This window comes from Sinocyclocheilus anshuiensis, unplaced genomic scaffold (assembly GCF_001515605.1).
Source record: "Sinocyclocheilus anshuiensis isolate Anshui unplaced genomic scaffold, SAMN03320099.WGS_v1.1 scaffold392, whole genome shotgun sequence".
In the NCBI taxonomy this organism is placed as follows: domain Eukaryota; kingdom Metazoa; phylum Chordata; class Actinopteri; order Cypriniformes; family Cyprinidae; genus Sinocyclocheilus; species Sinocyclocheilus anshuiensis.
The window spans coordinates 2,932,296-2,950,820 of NW_015557091.1; the positions used below are offsets into that span (position 1 = coordinate 2,932,296).

An 18,525-nucleotide genomic window follows, 5' to 3' on the forward strand; every position below is an offset into this window, starting at 1 on the left:
TACTAAAGTGTGTTAAATTGTGTTAAAACTGGTCGAATGTGACTGCTTTATTTTGTTTTCTACTGGACATCCAGAAATCATGAGACTAAATACAATTATTTTACTCTACTGACATTCATAGTTTTATTTTCTTTGGGTTAATACATCTAAAAGTTCTCTAACAGAGAGCAGAAAAAAATACACACAGTGTCAACGTAATAAAAACAAAATATTTTTCGGATAATATTTTACACATTTTACATATTATCACATTTAATATATTTGATTTGATATATAATAAATATTTCACCTATTTATAATTTTTTTTTATTTTTCACAGTATAAACTATACATAAAAATATATAACTACCTTTATATGATAGGAAATGGGTGAACTGCAAGGGGATGATCATATTTAGGGAAATGTTGCACCAAAACGTTTGCAAACTCTTGATATAAAAGCACCAGTCCAGAACTACCAAATATGCTCATTGTGCGACTAAAAAATTTTCTCCTATAGAATTATGCTGTAAAACAATTTTAGTTTCTAAATTGAATGTTAATTTTTAAGATTACTTATTGTGCTAATTTGCACCACGTTTCTAACCTCCAGTCATCTTTCGACAAATTGTAGAGGATGTTCATTTCATCGTCTTCCTGCAGAAGGCGATATGCAGAGCTCACATGGTGGTTTTCCTGTACGGCACGGTCATTGTATAGTATGGCTGTGTCGGATCTGTAAAACACACATTAGTTCTGTTAAAGGCCATTGATGTATTCGGTTTGCTGAACTGAATGACAATGGTGTTTAACTGCAATAGTACCTGGTCTGTATGTGGAAGTTGTTGGTGGTGCCGGTATGTTCGTAATCATGCACAACAGCGGCAAACAGCATAGCGAAGATCTCCAACTCGGTTAACCAGTGCTGGAAGAAGGGAGATAACAAGAGAAATGCTGTAGCAACAAGAAAAATCCCATTTACACTGAAGCACTTTGATACAGTCTGTTCAATTCTGATTCTTTTGGGTATATTGCAGTTATAATGCCCATTGTGCCAACATGTGAAAGAAAGTCTCTCTCTGCTAATGCTGTAAATTATAGAGGACAGTATTTGAGACCGATTCAAACAAGTAACTCATCTTTTTGAACTATTCATTGAAAGAACCGAGTCATAGGAGTCGAAATCAGACTCCACTGCTCGTCCTGTATATATCTGATTCACCGAAAAGAACCGGCTCTAAAGTGTCATTTGTTCAGAAATCAGACTACACTGGTCACCCAGTATATATTTTTGATCATTTAAAAGAGATGACTCTAAAGAATCATTTGTTCAGGAATCAGACTACACTGATCAGCCTGGATATTTTTCATTCACTAAAAATAACTGGTTACCCTGATTCACTAAAAAGAACCAACTCGTCGTTCACCCAGAAATCAAGACTACACTGCTCGCCTTAAATATTTCTCATTCACTACAAATAACCATCTTAAAAGAGTCATTCGTTTAGGAATCAGACTTAACTGGTCTCCAGTATATTTTTGATTCACTAAAAAGAACCAGCCCAAAAGAGTCATTTGTTCATGAATTAAATACACTGGCTGTGTATGTTTGTTTTAACATGCGGACTGTGAGGAAAACTAGAAAAACAACAGATGGAAATTTCATACGAACAGTAGCAAAAAATGTGCTAAAAATCACTCCAAACACCTTTCATATTCAATGAAAAACACTTCCTTATGAGACAATTTAAAGCCCCATTACGTATTCTCTAATAAATAATATCGTTCTGCTAAACTGAAGATAAGCATGAAGGAAATTAAATCATATTAGTTCATTATTCTTCTGCACATTTATTCTTCTGTGCATATAACAATATTTTATATTAACACTAAATCACCAAAGTGCCAGAATGACAAAAAGAAATCATCAGCTGTGTAAATGCTAGGGGGCAAATAATTAGTCAGAACGCCAGTGTGATGTCCAGACATCACAGAGAGGTTAATGAGCCCACGGCGGGAGTGACAGGAGCGTGTTTTGAGGCGTCGAGGGAGATTAACTTCCTATTGATTGGTATATGAGCAGCATCGTGAAGCGAGAGCAGACCGTTGCACCTACTTCCATTCCAAGAACCCCAACCTCAATAAATACCTCAAGTGCAGTGTCAGGCTTAATAAAACATACTTCACCGGCTCAGTTCAGCAGAAATAACAATAATAAACAACCAAGGGGACTCGATGTACATGATTATTCTACCCAAGCACACATAAACATGCACAAATCCCCAAAGGCAAGGCTGTTGTTTGAATTCACTGGGCCTAGGTCATGATTTTTTTTGCGAAGTAGGTTTCTGGTGGTGCAGTTCTGGACTTACAACCATGCCGGTCTTGAGCAGGAGGTAATGCACTGTCTGGGTGACGTCTGCGGCGTGGATTAGGTTGTGGTAAGGGTTTCTGTGTTTGCTGTAGCCCACCTCCAAGGCCTCCACAAAAGACACCAGAGCAGAAACGGGGATCTGAGGAGACGCACAGAAAGGCCAACACACAGTGTCAAATAGCCAATTGAAGATGAACATCTGGACTGAAGATGAACAAATGTCATTATGATGGATGGTTGAGTCCAAACAGGCAGTAAATGTGATTTCAAAAGTGTAATTTGTAAATGCTGGTAAGTATAAAAATACATTTGGCAGTATAGGTTTCTCAAGGTTAACATATTAGTTAATAAATAGTGACTAGGTTCTATAAAGCAGGGGTTTTCAAACTGTGGTTACCAAGGGGAAAATGGATAAAAATAAATAGTGTTTAAAAAATCTTAATAATAATAATAATAACAATAATTGTAATAAAATGAAATTCAATAGAAATAAAAATAAACTAACAGAAAATGAAATAAATAATGATAAAACAAATTTAAAACTGACCAAATGTGATTTTCCTATTATTATGTACTCAGATCCACAGATAAAGGAAAGGGAGGTAAAAAAAAAAAAACGCATCTTACCTTAAAGCGATTGATTAAGTCATATCTGGTGAGAAGTTCATAAAAAATAAATTTCAGTGCATGATCTCCGCTGGCATCATTCAGTGTGAAGACGTCAAACGACCATGTGTCCACATGCTAGACCAACAACAAAAAACACATCTTTACCATTATTATCAATATAGTTATGAATATTTAAAAAAATATATATTTTTTAAAGTCTCTTATTCTCAAAAAGGCTGAATTTATTTGACCAATATTATAGTAAAATACTAATATTGGCAAACATTTCAGTTTAAAATGACAGTTTTCTATTTGAATATAATTTAAAATGTAATTTATTCCTGTGAGGGCAAAATTGAACAGCATTATATTTGAAATAGAAATATTCTGTAACATTATTAATGTCTTTACTGTAATTTTTTGATTATTTGAATGCGTTATTGCTGAATAAAAGTATTAATTTCAAGAAAAAAATAAATCTTTCTGACTCCACTTTTAAATAGTATTGTACACAGTATGACTGTGGATAACTTTTCGTAACTTCCTATAGAAAAGAAAAATCACAAATAAGATCTCTTTGTATCTTCTGAGCTATGAAAGAGCAACTGAGACTTTATTTTATGACGCCTATAAACGTGACAAGATGTTCACAGTCCCGGAGCCTCACAAATTGCTGCTTTTACATAATGTAGTAATACCAGCCTCATATCTTTTTTTATAACGTATAAATTACTTTCACCTCCCTAATAAACAGGGACTGTGATGAACAATGTGTGATTCTATCATTGTACATTTCAATCCTGAGTCATGAAATGAACATCAGTAATAATACAAGAGATTTGGTCTACGTTATGGCCGCCTGTGGTTTATGTGGTCTCTATTTTTTCTCTCTCTACTCCATCCACTCTCAGTTTGACCCTCTGTTATTTCATCTCATCACTTTCAAAGAAAGTTCTGTGAAGGTTTTTGATTAGTTGGTTGTGATGGACATTTGCAAAATGCTGCATTAAATATTCACATCCTCAGATTGGAATATTTGTCCTGCACTCTGTCTCAGTCACGACTGAGAGCTTTCAGTAGCTTAAGGCTGTATGTGGAGATATATATGCAGATTCTCTGACTGCTGTGAAATCAAGAGAGAGAGGCCAAAATCCTGCTGCAAAGCCACCAGGACATTCAATACAGACCTGCTGCCTCATTTAGAAAACACTCTTACAATCAGATTTGATCCTAAAGTCTGTGTATTTGATCCTATGCTAAAAGTGAGGCATAAACTGAAAATTCAGCTTTGGCATCACTGGAATAACTTACATTTTAAAACAGTAAAATAGAAAACAGTTATTTTTTAACTGTAATAATATATCTCAGTTTTACTGTTTTACTGTATTTTTAATCACACATCTTTATAAATGAGGCTTGAACAATGCAAGAGGTCTTGTGAGGATTAAAAACTCTTTATATAAAATGAAACCTTCATTAGTTTCAGCTTATTAACTTCATTTTCTATTAAGATTAGGTGGACAGAGCCAGGAAATTACTGCTATTGTTTGACAAGAACATCTGTATTAGTATTCTGTTACTTATCCTTCTCACTTACTTTATACATTTACCTGCACATAAAGCAATGAGAAGGAAATTGACTCACTCAAGGGCACACAAGTTATAGGGGACTGCAGGAGATCTCGATTCCATTTCCAAAGTTTGAACCTTGGCCCTTTGTGATCCAGCCTTGAGAAAGGTTCTGTGCTGTGTTGCATGCCGAATTTAAATGGGTTTGGATGTTTACAAATAGTATATGTTAAAAAATAATAATAATAGATGTTTAACCCTAGCATACATGCATAGTGCTCAGCACAACACAGGCTTTGGTAAAGTTTTAATTTTATTTAACATTTAATTTTATTTAAAAATTTCATTTTTACATTTTCTTTTACATCTGAAGTGAACATACTGCACACATTGCTCATTTGGTTAGTAATAGGAGTATATGATATGATATGATATTCAAAACACAGCCTTCCAAGAACATCTTTGACAATCACTTTTAATGCAGACAGCCTGAATTTTTAATCACAATAGGCCACAGAACAAAAGAATATCTTTAAAAGATTGTAAACTTATGACTGAAATGACAAAAGGTAGTAACTCTAAGCCATCCTGCCACAAATTGTTGAAATAAAAAATGAATTAGAAGCTGATAGGAGAACAGATGCGGCTGATAACAGCTCTGAAATGGCATTCTTGATAGAATCACAGCAGATTGCTAGATGTAATAATTTGGACTATAATTTCATGCGGAGAAAAGGATTAAAATCAGCATATTTTGCATTTGGCTAATATAGTAGCCTTCAAAAGTTTCGAGGTTGGTAGTTTTTTTTTAATGTTTGGACAGAATCTCATGCTCACAAAAGCGGCATTTATTTAATCAAAAACAGTAAAAACGGCAATCTTGTGAAAAGTGATTACAATTTAAAGGGTTAGTTCACCCAAAAATTAAAATTAGGCTGCGTTTTACTCACCCCCGAGGCATCCTAGGTGTATATGACTTTCTTCATTCAGACGAATCCAGTCGGAGTTATATTAAAAATTGTCTTTGATCTTTCAAGCTGTTTAATGCCACTCAGCGGGTGTTGCATTGCTTCAGCCCAAAATAATTTAAATAAAAATCGCCCATCCATAAAAAAAGTGTCTCACACGGCTCCGGGGGGTGAACAAAGGCCTCCTGTAGTGAATCGATGCGTTTTTGTAAGAAAAATATCCATATTCAAAACGTAATAATCACTTGAATCTAGCTTGCGCTCACTGTTGTAAACGGAAGCAGTTCCGGGGGAATGACGTATGAGGTCAGCTTTGCGCATGCGCCGTTCAGAAGTAACGCACGCGGAAATGCAGCGGAGAGATCAAAACAAAACAACGGTCAAGAATTAGAAGTAAAACGTTGGTTTTCACGATACTCACCAGCGCATACGCAACGCTGAACTCATACGTCATTCTCCCGGAACTGCTTCTGTGTACAACTGTTGGCACAAGCTAGATTAAAGTGATTATTACGTTTTGAATATGGATATTTATCTTACAAAAACGCATCAATTCGCTACAGAAGGCCTTTGTTCACCCCCCGGAGCCGTGTGAGACACTTTTTTTTATGGATGGGCGATTTTTTCTATTTTTTATGGATGGGCGATTTTTATTTAAGTTCTTTTGGACTGAAGCAATGCAACACCCGCTGAGTGCCATGAAACAGCTTGAAAGATCAAAGACAATTTTTAATATAACTCCGACTGGATTCGTCTGAAAGAAGAAAGTCATATACACCTAGGATGCCTCGGGGATGAGTAAAACACAGCCTAATTTTCATTTTTGGGTGAACTAACCATTTAAAATACCTGCTTTCTATTTGATTTGATTTTAAACTGTAATTTATTCCAGTGATGCAAAGCTGAATTTTCAGCATCATTACTCCAGTCTTCAGAGTCACATGATCCTTCAGAAATCATTCTGATATGTTGATTTGCTGCTCAAGAAACATTTATTATTATCAATGTTGAAAGACGTTATGCTGCTTAATATCTTTGTGGAAACCGTGATACTTTTTTTCAGGATTCTTTGATGCATAAAGTTCAAAATAAATCTTTTGTAACATCATAAATGTCTTTACTACCACTTTTGATCAAGTTAATGCATCTTTGCTGAACAAAAATATTTATTTCTTTCAAATCGTTTTTTTTTAACTGACCCCAAATGTTTTTCTACACACATCAGTGCATAATTTAGATTCTTTCCACATTTAAATAAATCAAGTGTTGTGTGCTTGCGTTAAAAATAAATCTGTGTTGTCCACATATGCTGCATTCTATTAGACAAATATCCCAAAAAGAGGCTAAAAACTTTCTGTCCGGTCTAAACCGTGAGTGTGTGCCAGGTAACCAAGCTGGCCGAGGGAAAAATCAATTGTGCACTTCGGTTGATTAAACAGGGCTGTTTGCTTGGAGACGGTCTGATTTTGCCATCTCCCCCTTGTTGTTTCTCACATAAGCTACTGTGCATTCAAAATGTGTCGCATTCACACATTTCGCATTCATGCCGTGACCAGGTTGTGCATGTGTTTGTGCATATGTGCATTTGAGGTCACAACCTAGAATCTGATAGGCCCGTTCCATTACCTTCAAGGCCGTGATCACGCTGGGCGGATAGCTCAGCCCCACCATGTTGGAGGTCCGTCGGTACATCCTGTCAGAAAGAGATAACACACTCCTGTCAGTGTGTGAGAGCTTCTGGGAAATAAAAAAGAGGGGAAATCCCTTGTTTCACTCCAGATGCCCTTTAACATTAATATTTTAGGAGCATGTAGTGCTGGAAATATGAGACAAGACAGGAACTGCACAGCAGGGTCACAGGTCAGTCCTGATCAATCTATGAGTCAGGCTCTGCTTAAAATGTATCAGCTCTTTATCAGTTCTTTGACGGTTTCCATCTATTACCCGTGGGGTGCCTACAGGGTTTAAATGTGTTTACTTGATACTGTTAGCTTTGGAAAAACCCTCACACACCTTTCCACAAATATCCCTGCTTGCACCGCGTGCACGATGCTGCGAAATCGTGGCTTCTCCTCCGACCGTCTCAACATCAGCCCCATCTGACGTGTGAAAGTTGACGCCAGCCAGTCACGCACTTCTGAGGGAACAGAGTCGGACTGGATGTCACTGAGCTCATCTTCTGTATCCACCAACCGCCTGCAGAAACACACACACACACACACACACACACACACACACACACACACCTGCAAAAACACACACACACACACACACCTGCAGAAACACAGAAACACACACACACACACACATACCTGCAGAAACACACACACAATATATATATATATATATATATATATAAGACATGATTGCTGTCTGAAGACACTAAATGGGTAAGTCATGTCACTTTTGATCACGTCAGATGAAATTTCAGCCAAAACACCTCTGAGCAAAAGTGATGGAAAGAAAAATATAAAAACATACAATTCCACTTCAAAGACAAGGGAAATACAAACATGTTTGATAACCTAAACATACTTACATATGGAAGCCCATTTCACCACAATGAAAATCATGCTTTCATAAACTGACAATATTATAATCCTAAGATAAAAAATCATAACTGCGACAGAAAGTCAAAATTCTATATAATTATGGGATAAAAGAAGAAATTATGAGATAAAAAGTCATAATTGTGACAGTCGAATTTGATATACTGATAGTTATGACATAAATTGTCAAAATTATGACAAATCGACTATGACAAAAAATCAAAATATTGACAGTTAAAATTATGAGATAAAAAGACAATTGTGAGAGTCAAAATTGACATACTAAATGATAATTATGACATAAAAAGCCAAAATGATGACATAAGTCATAATTATGACAAAAAGTCAAAATTGACAGTTAAAATTATGAGATAAAAAGACAATTGTGAGAGTCAAAATTGACATACTAAATGATAATTATGACATAAAAAGCCAAAATGATGACATAAGTCATAATTATGACAAAAAGTCAAAATTGACAGTTAAAATTATGAGATAAAAAGACAATTGTGAGAGTCAAAATTGACATACTAAATGATAATTATGACATAAAAAGCCAAAATGATGACATAAGTCATAATTATGACAAAAAGTCAAAATTGACAGTTAAAATTATGAGATAAAAAGACAATTGTGAGAGTCAAAATTGACATACTAAATGATAATTATGACATAAAAAGCCAAAATGATGACATAAGTCATAATTATGACAAAAAGTCAAAATTGACAGTTAAAATTATGAGATAAAAAGACAATTGTGAGAGTCAAAATTGACATACTAAATGATAATTATGACATAAAAAGCCAAAATGATGACATAAGTCATAATTATGAGATAAAAGACAAAATTATGAGAAGTCATAATTATGACAAAAAGTCAAAATTGACAGTTAAAATTATGAGATAAAAAGACAATTGTGAGAGTCAAAACTGACATACTAAATGATAATTATGATATAAAAAGCCAAAATTATGACACAAGTCATAATTATGAGATAAAAGACAAAATTATGACAAGTCATAATTATGACAAAAAGTCAAAATTGATAGTTAAAATTATAAGATAAAAAGACAATTGTGAGCATCAAAACTGTCAAACTAAATGATAATTACGACATAAGTCACAATTATGAGATAAAAAACAAAATGATGACGTCAAAATTATGACAAAAAGTCTAAATTTACCATCAATATTTTTGTCATATGTCACATGGTGCTGCGAGTGGAACTCAATTAGTTTGATTCATGATTCTGCTTCATGTCGAAAAGAGCGAGGGAGGATATCAAGACTTTCTGTTAATTAATTTGGTCTGTTCTTCTTATAAAGTTATCACATGGGAAACACAATATGATACACAAACTTCTATAGACTATATTAATGATATTTCTATGGCATTTTGCATCCATTTTGATACAATTAAAAAAAAAAAGTGCATAGAAAACAACAACAACAACAACAATAGGTAGATTCAGTAAAAATGTTCCTTTTGTGTTTCTTGGAAAAAGTAAATCAAACAGGTTTGGAAAAACATGAGGGTGAGTGAATGATGCAAAATTTGCATTTAATTCGATAAGTGACACATTTCCTTCTCAGATGGTTGCCAATGTTTCCATTTCTTTCTAAACAACTGAATTAAAGCACATCAAATGCTGTGGCACTCATGCCAGTGAGGAGACAGCATTACAGAACACATGCAATCCCTCTTCCATTTGCATTTTTATTTCAAATAGAGCTTTAAGAACAGCTTTAGAGATTAAACACACTCTAGGAACAACACATACCTCTGACCTCAAATTTGTTGATTTAATATTCGCCAAAAGAAAAAGAGAGGGAGAAATTCAGTATGTATGTGTTGTGCTTACCTCGTTTCTTCAATGTAGACAGATTCCAAAACGGATGCAGCATATTCTAGGTTTTTCTTCAAGTCGACAACAGAAGCCTCACCTCTCTCCAACTGTTTCACCAAACATCTCAGCCTGAATGAAAAAAAAAAAAGAACGGAATTTGATTAGGAAAAAAGTTATTTTTGGATTTAATGGGCCTTTTGTCTTTTCTCCAGGACAGTGGAGAAAAGATCAAATAAAATATATTCAAACCAAGTCTTGCTGTAAACAGGATTAAATTCTGACACACTCAAGGCATTAAGAAACTATTTACATTTTCGAAGGAAAACAATTGCTTAAAGCAAAAGTTTTGAGGCAAGTTAAAGTTTTCTTTAAAAGTCAGCTTGAAGCCCATGTGTGCTGTACATTTGCTGGTGGTTTGTAGCTGCCAAATACATTTTACACAAAGCAAACAGATTCATCCATCATCTTTACTGCAAAAGATGATAAAAGCTATCTATGTTGCTGACCGTCTCCAGATTCTTTTCACTACTGAGAAATAAACTAATCTGTTCTGTGTTGATTTTGACAAAGAGTTCAGCTGTTATCTGAACAGACTGAATGTTTATTATAATAAACATAGTTCCAGTCTTGAATGCCGAGTTCCAACAGTGCTAAAATCCACAATATAATAATAGCCATGCAGTGAAAACCTGCTTTGTCTTAGTTTAATGTCTCCTTGCTAACTTAGGCAAACACATATTAAACTTTTTAAGAAGTGTTTTCTTTTTTTCCTTTGGATCCCAACTGGTGCCCCCAAAAAATATTAGCATCATGAAGTCTCTGGCACCATGGCTATAATTCAGTGAACAGTCTGCATTGCTGATTTGTTTATGAGCCACATATAGCATCTCTGAAGTTAACTATGTTCACTCATGTGGACAGAGGACCACATCAAAAGGCCAAACGTCCCAGGTGTGAGCAGCATAGAGAGGTTTTTCTGTGTGGGTCTGGGTGATGAGGTGCGTGTTTGCATGAATGGAGAACACAATTCCCATCCCAAATGACTGGACCACGCGAGCCAGAGCAGCATGCAGGGACGAGACAGAGTGAAATCATGCAGTCAATCTACTGTGGAAATGTAAAAGAAGATATTTAGCAAAATATAAGAATATATTTCGCAAGCATGTTTAGAAGAATGTTGGTTTGAACCGTTTCAGTTCCTACTGACTTCTACTATATGGACAAAATGTACAATGAAAGTCAATGGGAACCACAACTGTTTGGTTATAAACATTCTTCAAAATATTTTCTTTTGTGTTCTGCAAAAGAAAGAACTGCATACAGGTTTGGAACAACATGAGGCCAAGTGATGACAGAATTTTAATTTTTGGGTAGACTATCCCTTTAAATTCACAGTTCTGATCAAACTTTATGGTCTGTTTCAAAAAAATAGTATGGTTCGCCTGTAAATGTCCCCCTAAAAACATGGTAATACCATGGTACATGTTCAAAAATCATGTTAAAACAACAATAATAATAATTGAAAAAAATATAATTTTTTGCAAGTAAACACTGTCTTGATACGACCACAGATTTTGTAAAAATAAAATAAAATAAAATAAATAATAAAATAAAATAATAATAAAATAAGTAAAATTAAATAACTAGAAAAAAACAGTATTGTTAGAATACTGTTGTTAGAAGAGAATACTGACTCAATCAGTTGATATCTGAACAACTAAAAGCACTTAATTTGATTCTTTACTTTTTTATTTTAATATTGTTTATTACATTGAAGCAGTCTTTATTTATTTGAGAAATAAACTTTTTCCTATAAAATTAGCATTAAGAAATGTGATAAAAAATAAAATAAAATAAAAATAGTTCTGTGGCATAATAAAAAAATTGAATTATAAAAAATAAACGGTCAGTTTGGGAGTAGCTGCACATTTAGTCCATTTCTACAAAAAACGACAACTAGTGACACTCCTCTCAATGGTCTCTTGTCCTCTATCTTCAAGTGGTCAACAGCTGTGTTATTTGAATGAAGTGCTCTCGTTCAGCTGAAAAGCATGACGTTGGAAACAGGGTCGAGAACACGCTGTTTGAACAATGTTATCAAGACAGGCGAAGCGGAGCAGAAACACATTCCGCTGGCGTCCCCAAGGAATCCCCTCCTTCAGATAAACACGCAACCGATGCCGCAAGTCAATGCCATCCCATTAGAGGATTAGCACTTCCTAGAATCTGTCCGGAGCAGAAATTATAAGAGCTAAAATTCTTTAGACGTGTGCGTCCGCTCAGCCACGACTGCACAATGTATGACCTTTCTAATACAGAGAAAGAGCCAGATTAGATGCTTAAGATTAGACCATTAAACCACGCCTTCCGTCTCAGATTGGGACCGGATCGGATTTAGACAGCATGTTTCAAATAAAGGTCTTGTGGGCTAAAAGAATTGAGGAGCGTAAATGTGTTTTAGTCATGATTGCTGAGCTTGGTAATGTCTGTGAAGAGGAAATGGCAAAGCCGAAATGCATCAACATGTTGCAATTTCCTCGAGCTGAATTCTACAGGGAAATTCATTTTTAATGTCCATCTAACAGACAGAGGTCAACAGGGAACTGCTTTCATTGATTGTGTGTGTGTGTTTTTTTCTTAAAATGGCATGTGTTGTTGATAAGGATGGATTGTGATGTCAGCATGTCCTGGGCACCCACCAAAACAACATTTTCTACTGCATAGTTCGTGTAAACTATATTAATAGTATGGCAATTTCACATTGTTTTTTTTTTTATTTTATTAAACGTAAACATAAATTATTTTTGGGTAAATATTCAAAGGCCCATACTTTAATCCGTCTATGCTTATTGATTGTCTATGACATTTTCTGAGAACCGCGAATCTCTTAGAAACTGGAAGACTTTTTCATGGAGTTTGACTTTTGCAGAGCAGATAAACTCCAGCCTAAGGGGTTAATACTGCAATCTTGTGAAGAAAGACATCTAAGCCAGAGTCTATAGCTCTGTTATAATATATATATATATATATATACACACACACACACACACACACACACAAACAAATGCATTAACTTGCACAAACTACGTACCCAAAAATCAACACATCCCCTCTTCCTTTCCACCCTCCCCCACAATCTGAGAGATTTCCATCTTTCTCTCTCCACAGAAGGTCAGTGGACGGACTGTTTTAAGGTCAGTCATTGAAGACCTGTACCATTATCACATTTTACGGACTTCTAGAAAATACACAAAAGCTTCTGGACATCTGAGGACACAAGATTCGCTTGAGTTTATGTATCACTGAACTGGCAGACGTTCCCTACACTAAACACAATCTCTGGTTGGTTAGTTTGACAGTCTGGCTTTCAGATTGAGGTTCTGTTCCAAAATCTTATGAGTTGCCTTAATATCTACAGACTTCTTCATTGAAATAGACACATGTATCTGACCGATTTGGACATGGGAAGTAACTCATACATTAGTGCTTTATACAAATAATGCTTGATGAGAAATCAACTCACAATTGATGTCAATAAAGTTTGATGTTAGCATATTCCAAACAACAATACTGTATTTACGTAATCCAAAGGAACTTTGCATGCATTCAAGGAATACATTTTTAGCGGTTTATGCATTCCCTGGCTTGGGAATTGAACCCTTGACCTTGGCAAAGCTTTCGCTATATATGATCTACTTTTGAAGTTGGATAATATATATAGTATATAAATATAAAAATGTAAATAATACAATAATAAATACAAAATTAAGGATAAAATATAAATAGAATAAAAACTGATTTGATTGAGAAATACTGTACAAATTTAACACAAATACTATATATAAAAAGAATACAAAAAATGGGCTGAACAAAATAGAGGAAAAATGTATAAAAAATAAATAAATAGAAATAATAAACTAAAAATAAAGTTCTAAAGATATATGCTTGGCCAAATAGAGGAAAAAAAGAAGAACAAAAATAGATTTGCTTGAAAAAATGGAGGAATTTTGTTTTTAATATACTTGACAAAATAGAGGAAAAATAAATAAATACATAAATAAATAAAGAGAATAGAAAAATATTTGCTTGACCAAACAGAGAAAAATATATAAATAGAATAAAAGAAAAAATGCAAAAAAAACCAAAAAAAAAACCTACAAAATCTCAGAGAATTGAAATCTTCACTACAATCGTGTGAATTCTGTTTTCTTGGAGCGGGATTGTGCAAAGTTGTCAGTCTTGCACAGAACAGCATGTCTGTGTGATACAGCATGAAGCGTTAGTTGTTGTTGTACAGTGATGGGGTTATACAGTCATGTTTGCTGTCATTAGTTTTTTTCTCATGGGGCTCTGAATGAGCGTGTTTGTGCTGAGTGGACTGTTTGCTTGAAAAAATGGAGGAATTTTGTTTTTAATATACTTGACAACATAGAGGAAAAATAAATAAATAAATAAATAAATAAATAAAGAGAATAGAAAAATATTTGCTTGACCAAACAGAGAAAAATATATAAATAGAATAAAAGAAAAAATGCAAAAAAAACCAAAAAAAAAACCTACAAAATCTCAGAGAATTGAAATCTTCACTACAATCGTGTGAATTCTGTTTTCTTGGAGCGGGATTGTGCAAAGTTGTCAGTCTTGCACAGAACAGCATGTCTGTGTGATACAGCATGAAGCGTTAGTTGTTGTTGTACAGTGATGGGGTTATACAGTCATGTTTGCTGTCATTAGTTTTTTTCTCATGGGGCTCTGAATGAGCGTGTTTGTGCTGAGTGGACTGTTTACTGTAACCTTGACGGAGCTGGTGAGCTCAAACTCTGTGATGCTGAGCATCACGTGCCTCCCTCGAGTTCCGGCACCGCGGAGGTTGCCAGGGTGATTTGCGATGCGTCAATCGACTGGCACATGTAGCCTGAAACATATGTGGCATTCACGGGGGGCCCAAATGCCTTCCTTCCGCGTAGTGGGAGACTGGACCACAAGGATATGCTGGTAATCATGTCCTAAACAATCAGTGCCTAAATCTCCATCTGGATGTGGTTTCAGAAAGGAAGACGGGTCAGCACCCCGATTTCCCATTAGTTCTTGAATTCTGACTCACAACCGGAGGCCCACAGGGACAATTACTCGACCGGGCCAAAGACACCAAAAACCGCTTGGACTGAGAACGATGACATAATATTCTCCAGTGACTCCTTCTCAACCTCCAAAGATCAAACTCAACATAATAAACAAACTATAAGCTTTTTTTTAATTATGGAGTTTTGAAAATGACCTTTCATGTAGTGTGTAATGTAGCTGTATGTGAATGTAAACAGTCTGCAAAGTTGTAAAGCTGAAAGTGCATCATACTGTAAATAAAGTCATTGTCTTTCAAAAGAAATTGTCGACTCTGAATTGCTAATACGAGTAGAAAAATCGCTAAAACTGATCCTTTACTTTAAATCAGAGTGGAGCACTATCTTTATTATCGATGCCATCTTCTCTGTCTCTATAGTGTGTACACCCTGCAATTATTGATAAGCCGTAATACAGTAATAGTGATAGGCGTTTCTTTTCCGACATGTGCTGTATGCCGTAGACCAATCACAACAGACTGGTCATCGGACCAATCTGAGCAGAGTAGCCTCATGCAAAGGAGGGGTTTGGAAAGATGAGTCTGCCAACAAATCGTTTGAGAGTAATTGAGAAATAAGGTCAATTTAAATGCATATTATAAGAAAATGAAAGTGTTTTTGACCTTGCATGCATGTAAACCTGTCGTTGGGGACTCCTAAAACCAAATTATGAACCTTTCAGATTGCATAATAGGGGCACGTTAAACCGGATTGGTCTAAAACCTCAACAGCTGACACAATTTATTTATTTTTGGCTTTTTTGATAGGAAGAAAGAGGAATTGGATTAGGAAATGTTACAAATCAGATTCAAACTGTGTTTCTTGCATAAGCACCATCTCTCAATGTCTATTAAAAATTTAAATATGCATGTTTCACCCAAAAATCTAAAAGAAAATCCTATACAATTTTGGATAAAGAAAATATTACCCTAATTATGCATAATATTTTTATGACAATTAAACACATATAAGAAAATGAAAGTGTTTTTGCCCTTGCATGCATGTAAACCTGTCGTTGGGGACTCCTAAAACCAAATTATGAACCTTTCAGATTGCATAATAGGGGCACGTTAAACCGGATTGGTCTAAAACCTCAACAGCTGACACAATTTATTTATTTTTGGCTTTTTTGATAGGAAGAAAGAGGAATTGGATTAGGAAATGTTACAAATCAGATTCAAACTGTGTTTCTTGCATAAGCACCATCTCTCAATGTCTATTAAAAATTTAAATATGCATGTTTCACCCAAAAATCTAAAAGAAAATCCTATACAATTTTGGATAAAGAAAATATTACCCTAATTATGCATAATATTTTTATGACAATTAAACACATTCCACCACTAAAATTCTCATTCCTGTAAAAAATCTCATTTTTATTAGTTTAATTACTGTAATTAATGAAAATCATCCTGTCCAAAGACAACTGAAATTATTTTAATTATTTTAACAAATACAACCCAACCATGATTCATACTTACAATTTTACTTAAACTTACTTTACAGTTTAAACAATACATGATAATTTTTTGTCTGCAGTATATGAAAATGACATTTCAGAAACACGCCCAGACCTCTCTAATCTTCACCAGAGATGGACCTGAACCCGTCAGCAACAGGTTCAGTGTGTTAAGCCTTTCCAAAACCAAAGCACAGCGATGGATGAAGCAGAAGAACCAGTGCTGGGCCGATCTTCTCAAGCTCACCGGGTTTAAACCTGTCTGTAAAGCACAACACTGTGAAAGCTTTATAAACCCTTTAATCTGGTTGGGGAGAGCAGGACTAAGTGCGCCGTAATCCCCTTTAACGGCTCTCTAATTGGATTCTGGCAAAATTACTCATGCGCACATACAGGATTGAAATTATGTCTGTGGCTCCAATAGCTACTGCTAACTGAACTTGGACAGATGTTTAAACCAGTGACCAAAAAAAAAAAAAAAAAAACCCTGAAGGAACTCACATCTGCCTGGATTAATCATTTAGGATTATAAACAACAAATTCCTGGCACATCCACTAATAAAGCCTCATTATATCATGTTGAGCCATATGAGAAACACTGTAGTATTATCACAAAGGCTGCATATTAGATGTAATCGTCCACATAACTTTACATGTCATTTATCTATTTTAAAACCATTGATGCAGAGTTCAAAAGCTTTCCATCATTCTGACAATTGAAAAAAATGTTGAATTTTTCCTCAGTGAATGATGTTAATAGGTCAAATAGGTTAATAGGTTTTTTTGAAACAGGATATTTAAAAGACAATTTTTTTTATTATTCATTTACACTAATGTTTATTAATGTGTAAGGCAACAGAAACATCTCTGGTCACAGATTTGGACGTCTCTGCACTGTATTAAAGCAGAAGGGTCAGACCGACCTCTACATCATTAAAATGCAGTCAGGGAGATAATAAACTAATCAATCGAGCCAGAAACAAGACAAAGAAGAACAGCAAAGAGAGAATGAATAGGTACTGTAGAAGAAAAGGAACAACAGACTCAAGCATGTCTACAATTAAAATCAGGCAATTAATTAGGGCTGTGAATCTTTGGGTAGACAGCGAATCGATTCGATTCACGATTCATAGGTTTTCGATTCGATTCAAGAACGATTCGATTCGATGAACGATTCGATTCAGCATTCTTTAAGTGCATTCACAGGATTATTTAAATGCTTAGTCAGGGGGCAAATTACACAGCAGCCTTTATGGTTACAGGACCATAGGTTAGAGAAAAAAACACATTTGTCCATTATTAGATGCTAGTTTAATGATAACTTATGGCATGACATGGCATATGTAGAAATTTATGTAAGCCAAGATTTTAAAAAAGAGCTTTAAAAGTATTATGTACACTCTTAAAAATAAAGGTGCTTCACGATGCTATAGAATAACCTTTTTGTCTAAATGGTTCCATAAAGAACATTTAACATCTGAAGAACCTTTCTGTTTCACAAAAGGTTCTTTGTGGTGAAAAAAGGTTCTTCAGATTACAAAAAGGTAAGAAAGAGATGGTTCTTTAAAAGTAGACATGTCAAGCTTTCTATAGATATATCTCTCATGTCTCTTTGTTGAGTATTTGCTGCCATCATTTCAGAAGTGACAGAAATGTCAAATACAATAATTTTATATATGTATAATTATTTTTTTTTTTACAAGGAATTATTTTCTTATCGCTTACTTTGAATTTGCTATAAGAAATCAAATACACTTCTGGACAATAATCAATCATTTGTAATCTATCATTTTTTTTCGGTAATAAATGATATGCCAATTAGCACGGCATCATTCATAAATTGTATTTATTTATTGTGTTTATTGTCTTAACGTTTCAGTTCATTCTGCTTTTTATTCAGCTTAGCTGCAGATATAGCCCGGCACGTCTTAAGTTCTATGAGCGCGAGATCACTTCGCTTTCAGTGCGAAAACTTCTTTATCTAATTTTCATAAAATAAAATGCTATAGTATTTAAAGGGGTCATATGATGCGACGTCTTAAGTTCTATG

The 18,525-nt window shown here is 34.8% G+C and overlaps 1 protein-coding gene across 1 annotated transcript in view; it reads right to left on the reverse strand.

Annotated features, from left to right (window-relative positions):
- Positions 1-10,030, reverse strand: part of LOC107677308 (calcium/calmodulin-dependent 3',5'-cyclic nucleotide phosphodiesterase 1C-like) — a gene marked incomplete at its 5' end in the record, with an annotated part of 25,825 nt that extends 15,795 nt beyond the window's left edge. Inside the window, 7 exons of the mRNA XM_016472178.1 lie at positions 587-715; positions 804-904; positions 2,352-2,492; positions 2,981-3,097; positions 7,126-7,192; positions 7,513-7,695; positions 9,912-10,030. Of these exons, the coding sequence (XP_016327664.1) occupies positions 587-715; positions 804-904; positions 2,352-2,492; positions 2,981-3,097; positions 7,126-7,192; positions 7,513-7,695; positions 9,912-10,030 (857 nt within the window). The remainder of the gene's footprint in view (positions 1-586; positions 716-803; positions 905-2,351; positions 2,493-2,980; positions 3,098-7,125; positions 7,193-7,512; positions 7,696-9,911) is intronic.
- Positions 10,031-18,525: the final 8,495 nt, after the last annotated feature.